Source organism: Chrysoperla carnea, chromosome 1 (genome assembly GCF_905475395.1).
Source record: "Chrysoperla carnea chromosome 1, inChrCarn1.1, whole genome shotgun sequence".
Classification (NCBI taxonomy): domain Eukaryota; kingdom Metazoa; phylum Arthropoda; class Insecta; order Neuroptera; family Chrysopidae; genus Chrysoperla; species Chrysoperla carnea.
The window spans coordinates 54362418-54382607 of NC_058337.1; the positions used below are offsets into that span (position 1 = coordinate 54362418).

Here is a 20190-nt window from a genome sequence, read left to right on the forward strand (position 1 = left end):
GGTAATATAAGTTTAGTCTCCGCGGCGCATAGGTATAGAAGAAAGAGCTTAGTCTAAAGTCTGTAATGCAGACTCCATAGCCTTTATATAAACGTTGTGATTTTTTAGTTTTTTATTCAAAACTTATTGTTAGTTTAAGTTATTTTCAATCAAAATTCACTGTTAATGGGAAGTTATATTGAAATTTTAATATGAGAATAAGTTTTCTCGAGACCAGTTATATAAAATCATTCTAAAACTATTCTAAAACTCAAATTAATACAAACAAATTTAAATTATGTGTATTAATTATTGAACGCAAGCAAATCACTTTGGTTTCGTTTTTGGATTCTCACCTTGTATAAGAGAAAAAATTTTAAACTCCCTCTCCCCAAATTATAAGATATTGATAAATCAATTTTTTTTGTTGATATATTTTAATATTAATTTGTAATTTGCTTCAATTTTACGTAAAATTTATTTTATCCCATAACGTTTTATGTCGGCAAAAAACAAAAAAATTTAGTATCTCCCCCCTCCTTACGTGATACTTTAATAATTGAACGGTTCGCAGTTGTTGCCAGAGTGGTTTGGTCGAAAGTTACGTTGGCATGCCTGAAAAGTTACATTTTTAAACTAAAATTTACGTAGTGGTAATTTTTGAACACGATATATCGATACTCGATAATAAAAAACTAAGACTATCGATGTTTTTTTTCAATATCGCCCATCCCTACAATATATTAACAGGAGTGCCATCTCTATTACGTGACAATCACTAATATATTGTTGAAAACAGTTAAGCGGGTTTTATAAATTTTCGAATGCTGCCATAAATATTGCAATGTTTGTTTGTTTTTTTTAAGATTTTATTTTATTTTTACCTGTTTTGTAATTCTTGAAAAGTTACTTAAATATAACTTAAATTGTTTTTTACATACATGTTACATGAACTGATCAAAAGTTACGTAAAATGTAAAAAATGTAACCTTCTGGCAACACTGACGGTTCGTCTTCCTTCTGCAATAACTCTAAACTATGCTCTAAATCAAGTCTCCCTTTCAAAGGCAACGTTTTTTTCTCTCTAGAATAACTTTCAAGGTTATATGATCAAGGACTCATCGATATCATTACGATTATTGTACATCTATTGAAGAGGTCATTTTTTGATAGCAATAAACAAAAAACCTGAATAAAAAATGAAACCTAAGTATAATTCATAAATATATCTTCAAATATTTTGTACTACTTGTATATACTGTAGAGTTTGATAAAACAAACAAATCATATTGACTCTGTGTGTTTATGGTCATATTTATGAAATGAGTACAATTTGATTCAATTCAACTGACTTATCATATTAAACCACATTACACAGCAAAAGAAGAGGCTATAAAGACAGTGCAATACATGAATTTAAAAAATTTAAGTATTTATTTAACAATTTAGTTTCAATTAAAAATTAACAAAATGACTAAAATAGTATTAAAAGTATGTATATATTTATTTATATCCACGTGTATAATTGAAAACATATCAGCTGAAGATGAAAATGAAGAATATTCGATAGCATACACGAGTGAAACGTTTGTTCAAGAAGTACCAAAAAATAATCATTTTGTGATGTTTTATGCCCCATGGTTTGTGCTTTTTAATTTTAATTTTAAAGATCAATTTGATTTTCAGTGCATAAATAGTTCAGACTATTCATGAAACTATTATTTGAAAGAATTCTGCTCGTCAAAGTTCTCCTTTTTTCGGTTGTGAACTCAGGAGGTTGAACAACAAGGTATAAAACAAATTTTTCGGTGGAATGATTTTTTCTGAGCTTAGATTTATCTTAGCTTTGGAAAATGTGGGGCTGCTTCGAACTTAGTCTAACGAGTTTTTTTTTTTTTGGTTGTTCAAATATCAATTAGGAATTATGTTAAACGATGTGGATATTCGTACACAATGGTGTGTCTAGCGTGCTCCATCCCTGGCTAAGTTTACCTGGGTTTTGCGGCTTTTTTGTTAAATCATAATTTTTTTCAGCAGAACCATTGTCAATTTCTTAGTTTTTACTTTACTTATCTAATACATATCTCTCTATATAAAATGAATTTAGAAAAAAATATTAAACTTCTGTAAAACTATTGCACTTCTGTAAAAATTACAGTCGAAGCTTCAGTAGCTCTAAATTGGGGTAAAAAATAGCAAAAACAATACGAAAATGTGTTGTCTTTAAAAGTAAGAAATTTCATAATTTAAGATTTCTAGTAACAAAAACTTAAGTTTGAATTACTTTAACAGTACTCGTATTTCTATTCCAAAATATATAGATTGCCTTGGTCGAATTATGTTGGTGTGTTTCAAGTGTTAAATTTTGTTTTGTTTTAATAAGGTGTGGACATTGTAAGCGATTACATCCAACATGGGAAAAATTAGCAGAAATGTTAAATATACAGGATAGTACTGTTACAATTGGTAAAGTGGATTGTACAACAAATACAGGTATTTGTTCGAAACATGACGTGACCGGCTATCCAACGCTCAAGTATTTTGCCAAAGGTAGCGAGGAAGGTGTAAAGTATCGTGGTACAAGAGATATTCCATCATTATCAGCATTTATTAATTCACAGTTAGATGAACCTATTATTGTAAGTATTAAATAGATTATATCATTTAATTAATAAATAGGCGTATAATCGTATTAAATTACATTAGTAAATAAGTATAAACGTTTCTCTTAAATAATTTAAAGTCGTTTTGTACCAAAAAAACTCGACGTTTCTTGCTTTACTTTAGAAAACCGTGTTCCTCAACTTTTTGATCAAAAGAATTAATGTGCTTAAAGGCCGGTAATGGGGTTTTCCAAGTAATTTGAGTCTCAAAGCTCATTGTTGATAAATATTTAATAAATAGTGATCGCATCGAAACTTTTCGTTCGTGAATTTGACCTATCGCGTGTCGTTTGGGTGAGTTCGTGCTTTTTGTTTTATAGTGTTTTACGTTAACTCTTTGGATAAGTGTAAACAAGTGAAATTTACAAAATTTTAAAAACTCTGAGAATTTTTCGGATACGGAACCCAAAACTGGCACTTGAAACGTATCTAAGAACATTGTCCATTAAATTACATTGTTCCTTCGAGCCTTCTCCAAACTGAACCGATTTTGAAGATCATCGCCTATGTTTTAATAGTCCCGGATACGAAACCATTAACTCTCACTATGAAACATAGCTAAGAACACTACCCATTAAATTACCTTTCAAACGAAACAAAAAAAATCCTAATCTGTTCATCCGTTTAGGCGCTACGATGCCACAGACAGATACACATAGTGGTCAAACTTATAACACCCCTTTTTGATTCGGGGATTAAAATAAGCCAAATATCAAAATTTTAATCGATTTTTAACATGTCTAAAAGAAGTTTCAGTTTCGGTATAAAATTCTGTTTCGATTGTAGATGCAGGTATGCTATGAACATTTGTTATAATTAAACGTATTACAGTTTAATATACAAAATACTAATACACATTCAATTTTGGACCCACTGAGTTTTGTTTATCGGGACTTTCTACGAAAATGTTGGCCTGAGTTTCAAAAATTAATAATATTTTATTTATAGCTGGAAGCAAATAATGCAGAAGATAAAAAGGCAGGTGTAGAATCACCATTACCTGAACCAGTGAATGGGTTAACCGAATTAACAGAAGACACATTTGAAAAATATGTTGCATCTGGTAAACATTTTATTAAATTTTATGCTCCATGGTGTGGACATTGTCAAGTAAATATCAAACATATCAAATGATTTGTTCTACATATTTTAATACGTTTTTTTTGGGTTATTTTTTAGAAATTAGCACCAACATGGGAAGAATTAGCACAAAGTTTAGAACATGATTCATCAATTCGCATCTCAAAAGTGGATTGTACATTACATCGACCTGTTTGTAATCTATTTGAAGTGAAAGGATATCCAACGTTACTATTCATTGAAGATGGCAAAAAAGTATACATAATTATCCAAAAATTTGATTTTAATCGTTGTTCGGGAATAAATCTCCCTTTAAAGCTTGATCAGAGATATAAAATATATTTAAAAATAATTCTACTATAGTCGATATATCTATATATCGACTTTAAAATATATCTCTATAGGGTTTATAATACGTCTGTACGGAATATTGTTTTTATTCAATTTTTTTTAATTTAGGTTAACTCGATTAACTCAACTACGCTTGGTTGTTTACTGTTCGTGCCTTTTTTATCTTGTTGATAATTGTGTACCCGTTTATTTGGATTTTAGTTAATTACTTGATTTTAGGCTGCATTCTTTAGTGGAGACCTTTACGTTTTCTTTATTAAAACATCAAGATAATATCGGCTAGGCATCTTTCATTACTTCTCAAAATACTTCTGATTATAAATTCAACTTCCTATCGGGTATTTTTTTTTATGATCGTCTAATTTTATGAGTAGTTCGTTCATAGCAATCTTATGATGGCTATTGCTATTGTGTGACTACAGAAATTGGACAAAGTTGATAGTGTAAAAATCTAACTTTGACAGATCAATTCAATACATTTTTAGATTTAAAAAAAATTATATACTCAATTCATTGTATACAAATTTAAAGATTAGTTAATTATTTTTAAGTGCAAATATACGGGGTGGGCCATTTTAATTTATACACCTAAATGTCTCGTTTTGTAGTTATCCAATCAAAAAATAACTTAAACAAAAGTTACAGAGTTTGATGGGGGCTTCATGTTCTAAGATCAGATTGGACCTAGTTCTTCGGGATTCTTTAATAGCCAATTTAGATCCTAAACGGTCAGAGATAGAATAGCACTTGAAATTAGAAAGTTGATCATCATAAAAAATAAAAAAAATTTTTTTCATCTAAACCAGTTTTTCCAAAACCGTCACCTTTTGGAGGAAATGCGATTTAAAAATATGTCATTATTGCATTTAATCGAAAGAAAATACTCTCTAAGTTTATGGATAATTGTAGGTGAAAGTCATGGGTACAGGCGAATGTTCACTTGACAACTTTTGGCTAAATCATTTTTTCGTAGTTAGCGTGTTTATTTTCGATTAAATACAATAATGACATATTTTTAAGTCGCATTTTTTCCGAATGCTGACAATTTTCTGAAAAATGGTTTAGATAAAAAAAGTTAATTTTTTTATGAAGATCAAGTTTCTAATTTAGTGTGTTGTTCAATCTCTTACAGTTTAGGATCTATATTGGCAATTAAAGAAACCCGAAGAACTAGGACTAATCTGATGTCAGAATATGATGTCCCTCATCAAACTCTGCAACTTTTGTTCGTTATTTTTTGATTAGTTAATTACAAAACGAGATATTTAGGTGTATTTATTTTCGTGGATTAGCTGTATGTTTATACTTTGATCCAAACATTATAGTTAAACGTATGTACACAAAACTCGATCCTTATTTATACGTGTGGTAGGTTTTGATCAAATACCGCGAATAATTTTCCAAAAGCCTTTGTACTTAAATGCAGTTGTGTTTAAATATATTTTTACAAAATGATTTTCATTTCTAGGTAGATAAATACCAAGGTTCACGCACACACGATTCTTTAAAAGAATACGTGTTAAAAATGGCTACTGCGCAAGATAATGATGATGGCAAATCAAATGACGATGATGATACTAAAAGTGATAATGAAATAAATTCAAAACAAACACCGCCCGTATTATTGTTAACTGGAGCCAATTTTGAACATGGTATCGAAAACGATGTAACATTTGTTAAATTTTTTGCACCATGGTGTGGACATTGTAAACGTTTATCACCCACATGGGATGAGCTTGCATTAAAGTTCATTAAAAATTCCAAAGTTTCAATTGCCAAAGTTGATTGCACAGAAGGTGATAATAAATCACTGTGTTCTGAACAAGAGGTATGCAACCATTATTTCTTCTAGTAAAAATATTTAAAATGTGCTTTTAAGATTATTATGAGATCTTTAGAGATTTAGATCTAACATCATCATATGTATAAGACTTTTGAGGCTGAGCGACGGTAGGTTGCTTTTGGTACTTCAGCCAGTTTTCTCTCAGTTTACGCATCTTAGAATTTTTATTCAGGGTACGTTTTATTTCATTTTTCAATATGATTTTAAGGCTCGGTGAAACTATGAATATCAAAATAACTTTTAAAGTTTCAGTATCTCATAGTTCAGAATACACATCAATGAATGCTAATAAATGTATTTTAACAGGTAACAATATAAGGAAATTAATTATCTCTTTTCATGAATGTTGGTAGTGCAAATAGTTCGGATAAAGCGGGCATTTTAAAAAACTACTTTAGACAACGCTACTAGCCTCTAACCATCCTGCTAGAGACAATAAGTGATTACAATGTATTTGACACGGCATGTCGAACCAAGTTGCTTGAATCACTGTTCCTCATGCGATAATGTTTGTTAATAATTTGTTGGAAATGAAAAAACCTCTTGACTATGCAGAAACTATCGATTTTTACGTGCCATTTCTTTTGAGTAGCTGCTTATTTATACGGTCTATATGAAAAAGAATTTGAAATTTGAGTATAGAATTAACTAATTAATATTTTGATTATAGGTTGATGGATTTCCTACAATATTCATATATAAAAATGGACAGAAAATGGCAGAGTATACTGGAACTAGATCATTAGATGATTTACATTCATTTGTAACGAAATACTTAGAAGACCATGATGAATTATAGATACTATATAGAATTAAAAATTTTATATTTTGTTAATTATTTAAACAATGCCATTCTTCATATCCTAACGTACCTACCCTGTAAAAAAATTCCTTTTTTTATAATATTAATTCATTAAAGTAATAAAAAAAAAATTTTTTTAAATTATTTTCGATTTTTTTAATTTATCCTTTATTACTATTTGTAAAAGTTTTTGAATAGCTATGGGGTCTGTCTATAATTAATTAATTGAGTATTTAAATACCGTAAAAGATAAAACGTGCTAATAGCATAGAAGATCCTTTTTTTTCTTGAAAAAAGTACACCCGAACAATTGGAATTTTTGTTTTGTCGGACGAACGGATTTTCTGTTTTGTTAAATGATCAATACATACTTGAAAATTCGTGAAGGACTTCCTTTTGACTCCTCTACGAATTTGTTCGATAGAACTGCGTTTTCAAATGAGCATGATTGAAATGTGTCGGATGCATGGGTTTTTCTTTCTTGACGAATGTATACTTAGTTTTAATACCTTCACAACATAATTTAATAAGATTATAATTTTGTCTGACAAAAATACTGCACCAATGAGCTAGCCTACCACCGCATTTACGCATTTTTCTTTTTCAATACATACAAAGTTCACTTTTGCTGAGTTGTTTAATAATTATTATTAATGTTATCAAGTGGCCATAGCGTCCGACAAATTTCCTGCTACATTGTTTCACACCGATAGTTTAAAAATGACGCTAGCCATTCACGAAGTTTCAAGTATGTATTGATCATATTAAAAAAAAGCGTGCATGAGGACTCATTTCACTCCTCATTGATTTCATCAGACGTAAACTTACCATAGTTTTAGCTCCCTTGTTGCGGCCGCAATTTTTGTTTTTGACATTTCAACAAAACAAGTATTAAAAGATCAGCAATCGTTTTAAATTTTTTATAAAAAAATTGTACACAGATAAATTTTAGGATTAAATTTGCAATCAAAGGATTTGTCTACGTTCAACAAATTTTACTCAGAATATAGTATTACAAGAGAATAAAAAAATGTCTCGTTATTTTAAAGTATGTCGTTTTTCGCAACAACGCTTATCAAAACGTATTCCAAATTTTTATGCACTGTGGGTAAGTAAAAAAGTATTTATTTTTAATTCTTATCGTTTTATGACTAACAATAATATGATTATAATTTCTTACAAAAGTGGTATATGATTTTTTTCAACAATTAAAATAAATGTATTACAATAAATTCTAAAAAATATGCATTCTGTTTATTTTGCCTCACCAAATTCTACAAGAAACTCTAATAAAATATAGTAATTTCAAGCGAGTTGTAACATTGGCCCTTGTGATATTAGTAACATATGATGGTATTTTTTAGAAATTAGCACCAACATGGAAAGAACTCGGAAACAATTTAGAACACCAAAAAACAATGCGTCTTTCAAAAGGTGATTACAAAGTACTAAAGCATATTTCTAGTTTTTTGGAATTGATTGGGTGTTGTCCAACTACATTAATATTTGTTGAAAATGAGGTATATATTTCGAATTAATATTTTTGGATCGCAATGAAAAGAACATTAAAATTACTTTTTCCGATTCAAAATTTTGTATATTTGATTTTCGAGTTGGTCCCCCGAAAAGATAATTTTTCCTACTGAATGCAAAAAATCGCAACTTTCTAAGTTCAACGAGGAAATGTTCCAAAAATTGCTGAACCTAGAGTTACGATTTTTCAATTCAGCGGAAACAATTATTCTAAATAAATTTCTGAGTAAGGGGAGTTTTAAAACTAAGAGAGGTACGGGTTCGACCACATCTGAATAAATTTTTTTATACATAAATCCTATTTAACTTTTTAGAATAGGTTTAACGGAAAACTGTATGTATTTGCAGCGAAATAGTACAATCCGCCTTAATGACAAACGGAAATACGGCTGATTGACTTGCACCCGGAATGCATGTTGCATCGGCTAAAGCGACTATTCGCAACGCTTAACCAATTTGTAATGTAGCACAATGGTTTGCCATTTTATGTTTCCCGCTAGTGGCTCTGCACTATTTTAAATATAATCTCAAAAATGTCGTTCTAAAATGACATTCGGCGTTAACCAATCATTATTCAAAACAGGACAGCTTTAAATAATGACTAAACGTTTATCATTACGGCGAATTATGGTATTTATCTGCGGCTATGGGGTCTGTCTATAAAGGTGTAACGAGTTGTGAATGTACTTTCTAGTGACGCCTGTGGTGTATATTGTTTTGCACTAAGAATTTGCGATTTTAATTTTGCGTAAATGTAAGCTATGTCCAGCTTCACTAATTCTGCTATGGTACCTTTAACAATAGTTAATAGTTAATTTTTATGCTTAGTTAAATAATTATCAATGTCCACAACCGCAAGGAAATTTAAGAGATCAAGTTTTAAAAATGGTTAGTCATAGCAGTTGTGGAGATAAACGAGATTCAAAACAATCAACTTCTGGAGATACGCTAACGAGTTCAAATTTTGATAAGGGTATCGAAAGCAACATAACATTTGTAAAATTTTATTCACCAACATGTCCTAATTGCCAAGTATTTGCACCTATGTGGGATGAACTAGTATTAACATTTAATAATAATTCAAATATTAAATTTGCAAAAGTTGATTGCACACAAGAACATAATACAAAATTGTGTAGTAAACAGGAGGTATGTAAAAGGAAAAACGTCGCAACTTATTAATATTATTTATCCATCATCATCTCAACTTTTCAAGCTTTAAATGCGGAAAGATGTTGCTAAAAAATTTAACTTTATAAAAATTGTAATATTTATATTCTCTACACGCCTAGTATTTATCCCTATCTTTTATAATGATTTTATAAGCTATATGAACATAAAGTAATGTTTACGCTAGGCCAGTAAGTCAAATAGCAATGAATTTAATAGCTGAACATGTCTGAACAACAAAATCAAACTAGGTAGTTTAGTTTGATATAATTTTTTAGTCGAGCAAAGCAAGCCCACCATTCATTATTGTATCTTAAGCCATCTATCAAAATTTTTTACTAATGCAACACACTACTGTACTTGACTATAATGTGAACGCTTTTTGGCTTGTTGTTAAGGCTAGCCTCGCATGGTCAATATTATTTAGTCAATATCGATATATCAATATTGATCTGTAAATGTTGATCGCCTGAGTATACAGGTAAATTTAAAAAAATGAAATTGACTTATGTTTGACCCGGAAGGCAGCCTCGGAAAGTAAAACTCAAATGTTTTGTATTCTATATTCTATAGGTCTTCATTGACAGATTACTTCACTTAAACATGCACTGCGTCTAGCTACTACCAACATTAAGGTTGATGTTGACAGAATTGTAAAAGACAAATTAACGGAAAAGTAGATAATAAAATATTGATACATATTATACCAGTATTTTACTTTTATAAATATTTTGCGGCCTCCCAATGTATTTAGTAATTTTTGTTGGCCCTGGGGCCCATCTAGTTTGGACAGCCCTGTTATATATGATTCAGGTTTCACAAAATAGACGAGTTATTAAAATAATTAATATATTTCACATGAACAGATCGAATTTGCTGATGTATATTCTGCAGTTCAAATATCCTCAAATACCTTACTTCGGGGTCCTTTGAAAGCCGACGATCAAAAAGGGAGTTATTAATGAATTTTTGTTTTATTACAGGTTCCAAAAATCTCCATGTACAAAAATGGCAAAAAAATAATCGATTACCGAGGCCAAAAAACATTTGATCATTTACATACATTTGTTAAACAATCTTTACAACTTGATAACATTCGTGAAGATACCGCAAAAAGTGAATCGTCCACAAATTTTATAAAGATAATTCAACATGGTGTGACAATTATAAAATTTTATTCACCTGCATGTCCACATTGTCAAAATTTTGCACCTGTATGGGATCAATTAACATCAACATATGCAACTAAATCTAAAGTTAAATTTTCAGATGTTGATTGCACAAAAGGCGAATTATGTGAACAACAAGGGGTAAGTCATTGTGTTGGTTATAGCAGATTATAATTGATTTTCAATAATAAAATATGACCTGTTAGACTTAATTGAAAAATTCTGTCGCGTATCGCTTGCCTTTGTGATGTGAATTCGGCATTACCTGATATTTGCTCTTGCATGGTGAGATAATAAAGCTGCGTTCCTTTATTAATGCTACTAATTATGTACGGCAGCCCAACGCGGTTTGATATTTCATTCGCGAATGAATTCTATCTCCATGCGTATAGAGCTACGGAGCTACGGCTTACAATTAAAAATTGACTTGGACTCACGGTTTGTGTGGGATAATCCGACTTACAGATTATTTATTTTCCGAGGAGACATTATTGACTAATTTTAATCGTAGGTCGACGAACTTCCGACGCTTCACGTATATAAAAATGGTAAAAAAATAGATGAATATACAGAAGGCTGGTCTTACGGCGAAGTCCATTCATTTGTTAAACAATATTTAGATTAAATAATAAATTTTTTTGTTTTTATATTTTATTTATAAATAAAAAATGGCGTATAAAAAGTTTTTTTTTTGTTGTTTATTATCAAAAGTGGCGTCCGTTTATTGACCTATTTTTTTCGTAGGTCGATGGATTTCCAACGTTACACGTATATAAAAAAGGTAAAAAAATAGATGAATATACAGAAGGTTGGTCTTACGGCAAAGTCCATTCATTTGTTAAACAATATTTAGATTAAATATTGAATTTTTGTCTTTTACATTTTATTAATAAATACAGAAAGGCATACACAAAGTTAAATATTTTGTTGTTTATTATCAAATGCGGCGTATTCAACACATCGAGATGGATCAGTTGGAAAATATTCTTGGCATTTGGTCATTAATCGTTTTAATGCTTGAATATATTTACGTTGTGTCTCGTCGTTCATTACATGTGCCACATTTTTCGAAAAAATCTTCTCACGTCCAGTACGTGCATGAATACCTACCATAGTAACACCGATTGGCCAAGGGGCATTACCAATTGCCATTTGTAAATATGCATCACTTGCCTGAAAAATACATTTAAATAAATTTTTAAGGCCGGTTAATCTGAGTATGAAGAAGAGGAAGTAAAAACTTTCCTCTTGGTTGAAGGATTATGGTAGAGCGGTTTTTTGAATCATAATCTCTTCGCCTAAACTTCTTCAATCATGATATTTTAGTAGCAAGTGAAAAAATTAATTTTTGATGTCAAAATCGGGTCTTAAAAAAGTTCATCTTTTAGGAATGGGTTTTTCGCGGTAAAAAATTAAACTCGTAGAGTTCAAAGCCTGATTTCGGTGTCAAATATTAAAAAAATTTACTTGGTGCTAAAATATCATGGTTGAAGAAGTCTAGACGAAGATATTAAGCCACGAAAAACCTCCCTCAACCAAGAGGATAGTTTTTACGAAAAGGGTTTTTTCGAAAAAATTCGATATATCGAGAAAAGTTTTTTTGTAAAAAAGAAAATTAAGATTTTTTAACCTATATTTTTTAGCGCTTAACTTTCATTTGACATTTTCCAAAAAAAAAAAATTCATTTGTAGATGGAAATCAAAATAGTTAAAATAAAAATATTTTTTTTCCAGGCAATACTCTATATGCAGTCAGGTGGAGTCAAACGAATACTTAGGGAAAGCTGAGCCATCAGTCTCAAAAAACAACAAAGCAGCCTAAAATACGAAACTAGTGGATGTGCATTGGCATGTACATAAAATACGAAACTAGGTTTTTGGGAGATTAGTTGGCCATCTAACCTGACTCTATATAAATATCCTTGTAAATGTAATATTCATTTAGAAGTCCCTGAACTTAATGAGAGTGTACTTGGATGTATCAATAACAGGGGTAGTAAGAGAGTAGCTGATAAATCACATCCTTTCGTAAAAAAAAAATCTATCGTATCTCCTCCATTGCTTCTTTTTCTATAATCTATTCCAAAAACTATCAACTATCAACTTTAAAATCGAGAAAGGGAAGAAAAAAGTTATAAACCAATTAAAAAACGACAATTTTCGATCCTTTTTTCAATTTTTTTTTGGTACCTTCGTATTCAAACAGGACGTACCTGATGGATAGGTTTTTTGAGATTTAGAATTTTCTCATTTAATGTTTTTGCATTGTACGTCAACTTTTTTTTATCGCAAGTAAACAAATCTTATTATATCCTGGTTAGACGATCAAAGAATTTTGAAAAAGTATTTTGATAAACTTACTCAAAATTTTTTTTTAGAAGCTGATAGTAATGTTAACTGATGTGAAAATTTTTCGTCAAAGTTACTTGTATACACGATCAAAGTTTTAGTAGCTTCAAAAACTTTGTAAAACTTCTGATTGTCCAAATAGAATATCATGAAGAAAAAAGATAATGTTCTTTAAACCTGTTATTCTTAAAGCGTTTCAATTAATTAAAATTTCGAAAATCATACCTGTAAATAATTTCGATCTAATAAATGCCGTACGATATCTGTTAAACTATCGGAAATATCTTCCGGTAAAGAGGTTGTTTTCAATTTTCTTAATAAAGGCTTCAAATAAACTTGAGTTTGTGTATATGTTGCACCAGCCATTTTACCACGAGTTGAGCTTTTCTCACTTGCTGAACGATTATTCAATTTATCACCCCACATCCTTAATAAAAACTACTTAAACAAAATTTTATAAATAATCCGCAAGCCAAATAATTTCTAAGAAGGTATAGTTAACTTACTTGTAAAAACATCATAATCACTTTCATGTCTAAATTACGATTACCGCGTCCCATTGATTTGGCCATTTCCAAAATACCATCATAAGTTAAATCAGGATCTTCTTTATCATCACGATCTTTGGTAAACTGTTCTGATGTAGATTTGGATGAATTTCCATCGTCATCAACATTCGAATGTGATTCACGTGCGCTTGATTCAAGTAATTCATCCAAAAATGCTTGATCAACCTTTTCCATAGCTTCTTGAAAATCATTTCGAAAACCCTATAATAAATATTTTGTACAAGGACATAGAATCCCAAAAGCGACTTGTGGAACTTACTTTATTCATTTCTGGTTCTAATATTTCACATTTCCGTAATCGCCTAAAAGCTTCTAACTCTGTTTCTCCAAATAATAATATTGGTTCGCATCGATCCCGTAACCGACGGATTACTTCTGCCCTGGCTAATACTGTTTGTTCATTATTATCTTCTGTTTGGTTGCCATCTTTAGATGTTTTTGTATCTTTTAATGATGTTACGGATATTGTGTTTCCATATTTTTCACGATATTCTTGTTCTTCTTTAGCTACAAGATCACCTCGCTTAAAATATTTTCGCTTTTCATCCTAGCAAAATAATTAATTAAACTTTACCGATAGAAACTGAATTTCTGTTATGGCTTAGTTATTACTTACGATTAATTTATTTTCTTCTAAAAGTCTTTTCTTTTTCAAAATTTCTGCTTTTAAAATATCCATTTTGTTTCACTAGTATTTCGTAAGGTTATATTTTTCTGTTTGACATTTAAAAAGAAAAATAAGTGTACAATGACTTCATCTAGCAGACAGGACAAAAATCATAGAATAATGACAAAAACTAACAGAAACAGAAACTAAAATTGGTACAGCTATACTAATGTAGATGTCTAAATAGTACGTATCTAGTAATGTTCCGGATCTTCGTAGGGGTTGCCAGATTGTGCGATTTTTCGTCATTGTGGCTCCTAAATAACTAATCAGGCGACATAATTTTATTTTTGGCTACTGATAGCCAAAGAGGCTATTTTCGTTTTTATAGATTTTTTCGATTTATAGATTGTTTTCGAATAATAATCTCAAAAATAAAATCTATAAATAAATAAATGTATTTAAATCGTAAATCGTATTATTTAAATATTAAATAAAAGAAAAAAAATGTATATACACGTATATTTCATTTAAATATTGGCGCTTGTGGTACCACTAGCGCCGCATTACAGCCTTAAGAAACACAGCGCCGAAACTTGGCTACTTTGGCTACATACGCGCTCCGGCAAGGCGATTCGAGATTCGAGAAACAAATAATCTGGTAACACAGCAGTTCGTACCCGTGGCGTGGATACATTGACGTTACATTACATAGATTGAATGTCAAACTTTTTGGAGGTCAACTTTTTTGAGGTACGCACACTTCGTGATCATGGGGATTGGGTTCGAAATGTTATCAATAACAAAAATTTAAAAAAGTTGCACAAAAATTTTCCCCGGAACGATCTCCTTTAGCAGATTTTTTGAAAAAACGAAGTTCCTTACGAAGCTTTACAAAAACAAATCTAAACGTTAAATAAATACATATCGATTATCTGTTTTTCATTGTTCATCTAAATAAAGTTATTATTTACTATATTATTAGTTACTATTATTAGTTACTATAATTTAATAAATAGTTAACATGTTAGTTTGACAGATAACAGAATAGTAATATATTATTTGGTTAGTGTCAAGTAGGCAGTGATCCCAGACTCTCTTAATTATAGTACACTAATTTTGCCATTTTTGTACTACCTATTTATATCCAAAACTAGTTATGCATTTGTATCCATAACAAGTTTTGGATGTAAATAGTACAAAAATGCAAAATTCGTGTGGTGGTTGCCATGGATATGGCACACACACACAAAGCATATCTCACATTTTTACGTGATAGTCTCTGCCAGTTTGCTCACCATGGCAAGTCGCGTTAAGGAACTTCGTTCCAAAAGTAAAAGTTTATTATCTCCAAGGACATACATATATTTAGTAATAATTTGATTATGATAGTCAGCAGTATTTGAAGTGCCACTCTCAGGTTTGGAAAAACATATTCACCATACGAGATTATAAAAGTAAGAAATTCTGATGGAGTATTTTATTTACGAATTAACATTTATTATGTTACTCTGGCACTAAATTTAAAATATATATTCCAGAAATCAGTTATAATAAAAATACCGGGCGCCCTTTGTGAGTAGTAGTGCCCGGCCAGGGACATGATGCACCCCTTGTTCCCCTAGTTACGCCACAGCTGTGAGGTAGAGTAACCTAGAATATGTGACGCCAAAATCATATTAACATAGACAGTTTGTGTAGGATTCTATTTTTAAGTTTTATTCCTTCTGAAATTGAACAAAAGATACTCGTTAATCTATTGAAAAAATGAAATCACATAAATGCCTTTTCTGTGGGGGAAAAATTTTTTTCTTTTTTATAATGAAAAAAGTTCTAGTTTTTTTAGTTCTAGGTATACGATGGTCTTTAGTTGTAGCTATATCGATGTCATCTCCGAATGCTCTAACGCATGTTGATTTAATTCGTTTCTATGAGTTCATACCACATCTCCGAATGATTTTTCTACCATGTTTCCACCATTCAAAAATTTAACTTAAAGTTAATATATATATGGAAGGAAATTTCAAGTTTATAAAGAGTTTTAGTTTCTACAAAGCTAGCCCAAATTGAGCTAGAGCAGGGCTTCTTAAACTTTTGTAATTCACGACCCCATTTATGATTGCGAGTTTCTTGACGACCCCATACAAATATAAATTAATATTTTTTGATGATTTATTTATTAGGTAATAATATACATATACATATGAAAATATATAAGTTTAGAATTCGTTTTGAAACATACAAAAATCTAAAATTAAAAATTGAACAAAAAATTATAAAATTGTATTTATTATAGTTTCAAAAATAAAAGTGGATTCTGACCGTCTTAATTCTCTCGAATATATTCAAGTAGTTGCGTGGTAAGTATTAAATTAAAGTATAAGTTAAAAATTTAATGAGATGGATGTGCCTGTTTTTTATTGCATAACAAATCAAATCTTGGTAGAATGTTTGAAACTTCTGGACGTAAGACCTCTTCGAAATTTTGTTGATAATTATTTCTCGGTATTATTTCGGCTTTTAGAGATTGACAAAATAAATTTATATTTTTTATTAATTCCAATAACATTTCATAATTCACAGTAAATGTTATTCAAGTTATTATAATACTCTTAATAGAAATGCAGGTACAAACAATCTTTCCGAACTAGAAGATTTTATGATATATTTATCTACGATAATTGTTATTTTATCTTTATAACAATAATTTTACAAGTTAAAAAATATTTTCTGTTAAATTGTATTTTTACCTCTCACGACCCCAGAATTTTGCTACGCGACCCCAAATGGGGTCGCGACCCATAGTTTAAGAAGCCCTGAGCTAGAGGATTAGATTAATTTGGGAATTGAATTCTGGCCCCTTACCAGCTCTTTATTTTTTAAAATAGAAAACATTATAACATTGTTTTAATACATTATATAGGAAATGTTTGACCTAATAGTATATAAGACCATGGATAAGACCAAGAATATAAGATCATTCTTGGGTAAGACCCTATCGGTAGGTACACATTTTTGCGCAAATTATGTTTCGTTTATATATGAATAGATAAATTTCATTTAATAATTAACAATGTTTCTTTCCAGTGAGTGATAGCATATGTTTTTGTAATAAATTATTATTATAGTTTTGTAATTATTTTACCTGAAGACATTCGTTTGTAAAATTAACATATCTATCGTTGGTAATTCATACACTTGAATAAAATCCAAATTTATACATTGAATCAAAATTAAACAACCAAGCTGTACTTGTGTATTTGCTTGTCAGCGAACGTCCTGTTTAAGAGCAGTGAGCTATGGGTTTCATACTGAAATGTTATTAGATAATTGTTAAAATGGCTAAAAATAATTTCGAAAGGTTTAACAAGTTACTTTCAAAAAACTAGTTTTTTTTTTTGAAGTGAAACTTTTTATGGGACACTAGCGTTTTGTCATGAGAGTTAACTCGTACAGCTAACAAGCTAACAAGCTAACAAACTGTTAAACTCCTTGTCTCTTTCTTATTACCATTTACTCCAGCAGAGTGAGAGAGGCCGTGGGACTTGATAACTGTACATATAACATTTATTTATTAAACAAGGATAGTTCAAACCTACTTACATTTAAATCTTATATGTCGATCTTTATTTATTAAATGTTATTAAAGTGAAACTTTTTATGGGACACTAGCGTTTTTATTAAACAAGGATAGTTCAAACCTACTTACATTTAAATATTATATGTCGATCTTTATTTATTAAATGTTATATGTAATGTCTATATCTATTTAATATATGTTTAGAGATATCTTTGTTTAGAATATTCATTTTATAATTTACAATAAATAGTAAATGTTTGTATCTACTATCTTTTTTTGATAATTTTTTATTAAAGAAGGATAGTTCAAACCTACTTACATTTAAATCTTATATGTCGATCTTTATTTATTTATTTAATATTTTTAATATTGTTTTTATTCTCAGTTATTGTCAATGAAGATACAAAAAATGTATGCGTCAGTCCAAAACTAACAGCGTCAAAAGTGAAACTTTTTATGTAATTCAAAAACTGTCAATGAGTGTACAAAAAAATACATTGCAGCAAAGAAAAATTGACTGGAAATTATAATAAAAATGATTTATAATAAAAATCAAGAAAAATCTACAGACTATCCCGAATTAATTACTACGGAAGTTTCACTTGTACGTATATGTATATAGTTTTATGTATATGTAAATAATAGTACGTACGAGTGAAACTTCCGTAGTAATTAATTCGGGATAGTCTGTAGATTTTTCTTGATTTTTATTATAAATCATTTTTATTATAATTTCCAGTCAATTTTTCTTTGCTGCAATGTATTTTTTTGTACACTCATTGACAGTTTTTGAATTACATAAAAAGTTTCACTTTTGACGCTGTTAGTTTTGGACTGACGCATACATTTTTTTAAATATTGACTATCTTCTCTTATGTTATTTAAATACCATGAGGCTATATTTAACAATCAAATTCTCCATACTAAAATCTACCCACATCCAAATTTTGAGCTAGCTACAACCTATATCAAATTTTTTGGACACTTGGCAGGGTGAAATTATTACAGAAGTTACTGCAGAAACTTTTTCTTGTACTTTTATTTTGTATAAAAGTTATTTAGATAAAAATCCAATCCATATTTGAAGTTTCTCGTTTGCAGAAAATGAATGAAGCAAATCGGCTAATTTAAAGTAAAAATTTCTTATTTTTTTCTACTTTCTGAAAGTGAAATTGCCTCAACAGTCAACCTACCCATATAGGAATTAACACCATGTTTTTACTCAGTTTTTAGATATATGCATATTAGGTAGTATCTTAACTTATTTAATAAACGGGTTTGCCTTAACAGTAAATTGAACGTCTTTGCTGGCTCGGTCATTCTTTATACTATCATACTATCAAAAAATATAGGTACGCATGAACTATACATTAACAACAAACCATAGGTTTAAACCAGCCTTGGTTTTTCACACCAAGATCTAAGTACTGGTTTAATAGGTTTGGGAAAAGCTTGGGAAAGGATAGGTTTGGGAAAAGGACTGAATCCAGACGTGAGCTAGATTCATTGGCCTTTTTCTTAAGCTCGGGCTACGACTGGCAAACGGCTTAATTTATCAACCTTGGTGGCGGCCTGATCTCTGAAATTTTGATTTTAAATCTTTATTTTTTTAAATTAAAAAAATTTTTATGAAAATAAATACTTAAACTTTACCTTGTTATGTTTATTACTTCTAGATGTGTTCTAGTTCACAGTCGTTTAGCTCCTTACAGTAAATGAAATTAATAATCACACTATAAATTTGAATTATTAATTATTGCATATTATTTTGATTTCAAAATTAGAATAAAATTAATATTAACTAAATTTAATTCAAGTGGAAAATAGATTTAATTTTGGCTTTGCATTTCATTATCTGATGTACAAAGTAAGTTTTTGTTTGATGGTACCTGTACTATAAAATAGCCTATAGGTATTTGTAAGGATTTTTATTCTTTATAAAAAAAAAATAAAGAATATTCAAAAAATTAAATTTGATTTAATGAATGAATGGTATAGGACAGGTATTTTATTTATTGTTTCGATCTTCGAATAATCTTGTAAATTTTATAAATCAACTTTACGCCCTCTCTTGTACGGCTCTTCTCATACAAATTTGTATGTTATAGTCCTCGTAAATCAACTTATCAACCTTTGTGGTGCGAGGCCCCTAGGCAGTTGCCTAATCCGCCTAATGGTTAATCCGTCATTGTATAAATAGTGACTTACTGTTTACAAAGCTGACGGGACATTTTAGTACCGCTTGTTTTGCGAACAAATATCTCGTCTCCACGAACTCATATGATGTGTTGGAGCTGGGCAGGCGCGGATCCAGCCCTCAAAAAATGTGATGGGCACAGCACAGCCATCCGAAAATCAAACAAATGAAAATCGGAGTATGAACTTGCTGATGATCGATATAGTGCATTCCTCGCCTTGATCAAGATTTTGTACAGTGTATAGTTCCACGTGGGCAAAGTCGTGGGTCGAACACTAGTTAATTAAGAAACCTATCA

The 20190-nt window shown here is 30.1% G+C and overlaps 3 protein-coding genes across 3 annotated transcripts; 2 read left to right on the plus strand and 1 right to left on the minus strand.

Moving 5' to 3' along the window:
* The first annotated feature begins 1347 nt into the window (after positions 1-1347).
* On the plus strand, positions 1348-6814 carry LOC123302076 (thioredoxin domain-containing protein 5 homolog). The gene is made up of 6 exons (XM_044884859.1): positions 1348-1619; positions 2363-2618; positions 3591-3752; positions 3822-3977; positions 5542-5901; positions 6587-6814. Exons 1-6 carry the CDS (start codon positions 1450-1452, stop codon positions 6713-6715), a joined length of 1233 nt encoding a protein of 410 aa, XP_044740794.1. The 5' UTR covers positions 1348-1449; the 3' UTR covers positions 6716-6814.
* Positions 6815-7682: 868 nt separating this feature from the next.
* LOC123305858 (thioredoxin domain-containing protein 5-like) lies at positions 7683-11484 on the plus strand. Its single transcript, XM_044887695.1, has 5 exons — positions 7683-7826; positions 8083-8238; positions 9080-9400; positions 10405-10731; positions 11335-11484. The coding sequence occupies exons 1-5, from the start codon at positions 7749-7751 to the stop codon at positions 11446-11448; spliced, it is 996 nt and encodes a 331-aa protein (XP_044743630.1). The 5' UTR covers positions 7683-7748; the 3' UTR covers positions 11449-11484.
* On the minus strand, positions 11281-14252 carry LOC123304904 (pre-mRNA-splicing factor 18). Its single transcript, XM_044886451.1, has 5 exons — positions 14125-14252; positions 13768-14055; positions 13446-13709; positions 13165-13377; positions 11281-11763 (listed from the first exon to the last, which is right to left on the minus strand). The coding sequence occupies exons 1-5, from the start codon at positions 14185-14187 to the stop codon at positions 11506-11508; spliced, it is 1086 nt and encodes a 361-aa protein (XP_044742386.1). The 5' UTR covers positions 14188-14252; the 3' UTR covers positions 11281-11505.
* Positions 14253-20190: the final 5938 nt, after the last annotated feature.

What these genes read in the sequence shown, in the direction of transcription:
- LOC123302076 (XM_044884859.1), top strand. Translation starts at nt 1,450, where the DNA reads ATGACTAAAATAGTATTAAAAGTATGTATATATTTATTTATATCCACG. An exon ending in AGTTAGATGAACCTATTATT is followed by an intron (nt 2,619 to 3,590) that starts GTAAGTATTAAA and finishes TTTTATTTATAG; the next exon opens with CTGGAAGCAAATAATGCAGA. An exon ending in CATGGTGTGGACATTGTCAA is followed by an intron (nt 3,753 to 3,821) that starts GTAAATATCAAA and finishes GTTATTTTTTAG; the next exon opens with AAATTAGCACCAACATGGGA.
- LOC123305858 (XM_044887695.1), top strand. Translation starts at nt 7,749, where the DNA reads ATGTCTCGTTATTTTAAAGTATGTCGTTTTTCGCAACAACGCTTATCA. An exon ending in AATTGTGTAGTAAACAGGAG is followed by an intron (nt 9,401 to 10,404) that starts GTATGTAAAAGG and finishes GTTTTATTACAG; the next exon opens with GTTCCAAAAATCTCCATGTA. An exon ending in AATTATGTGAACAACAAGGG is followed by an intron (nt 10,732 to 11,334) that starts GTAAGTCATTGT and finishes TTTTTTTCGTAG; the next exon opens with GTCGATGGATTTCCAACGTT.
- LOC123304904 (XM_044886451.1), bottom strand. Translation starts at nt 14,187, where the DNA reads ATGGATATTTTAAAAGCAGAAATTTTGAAAAAGAAAAGACTTTTAGAA. An exon ending in TAGAAGAAAATAAATTAATC is followed by an intron (nt 14,056 to 14,124) that starts GTAAGTAATAAC and finishes TTATTTTGCTAG; the next exon opens with GATGAAAAGCGAAAATATTT. An exon ending in TAGAACCAGAAATGAATAAA is followed by an intron (nt 13,710 to 13,767) that starts GTAAGTTCCACA and finishes TATTTATTATAG; the next exon opens with GGTTTTCGAAATGATTTTCA.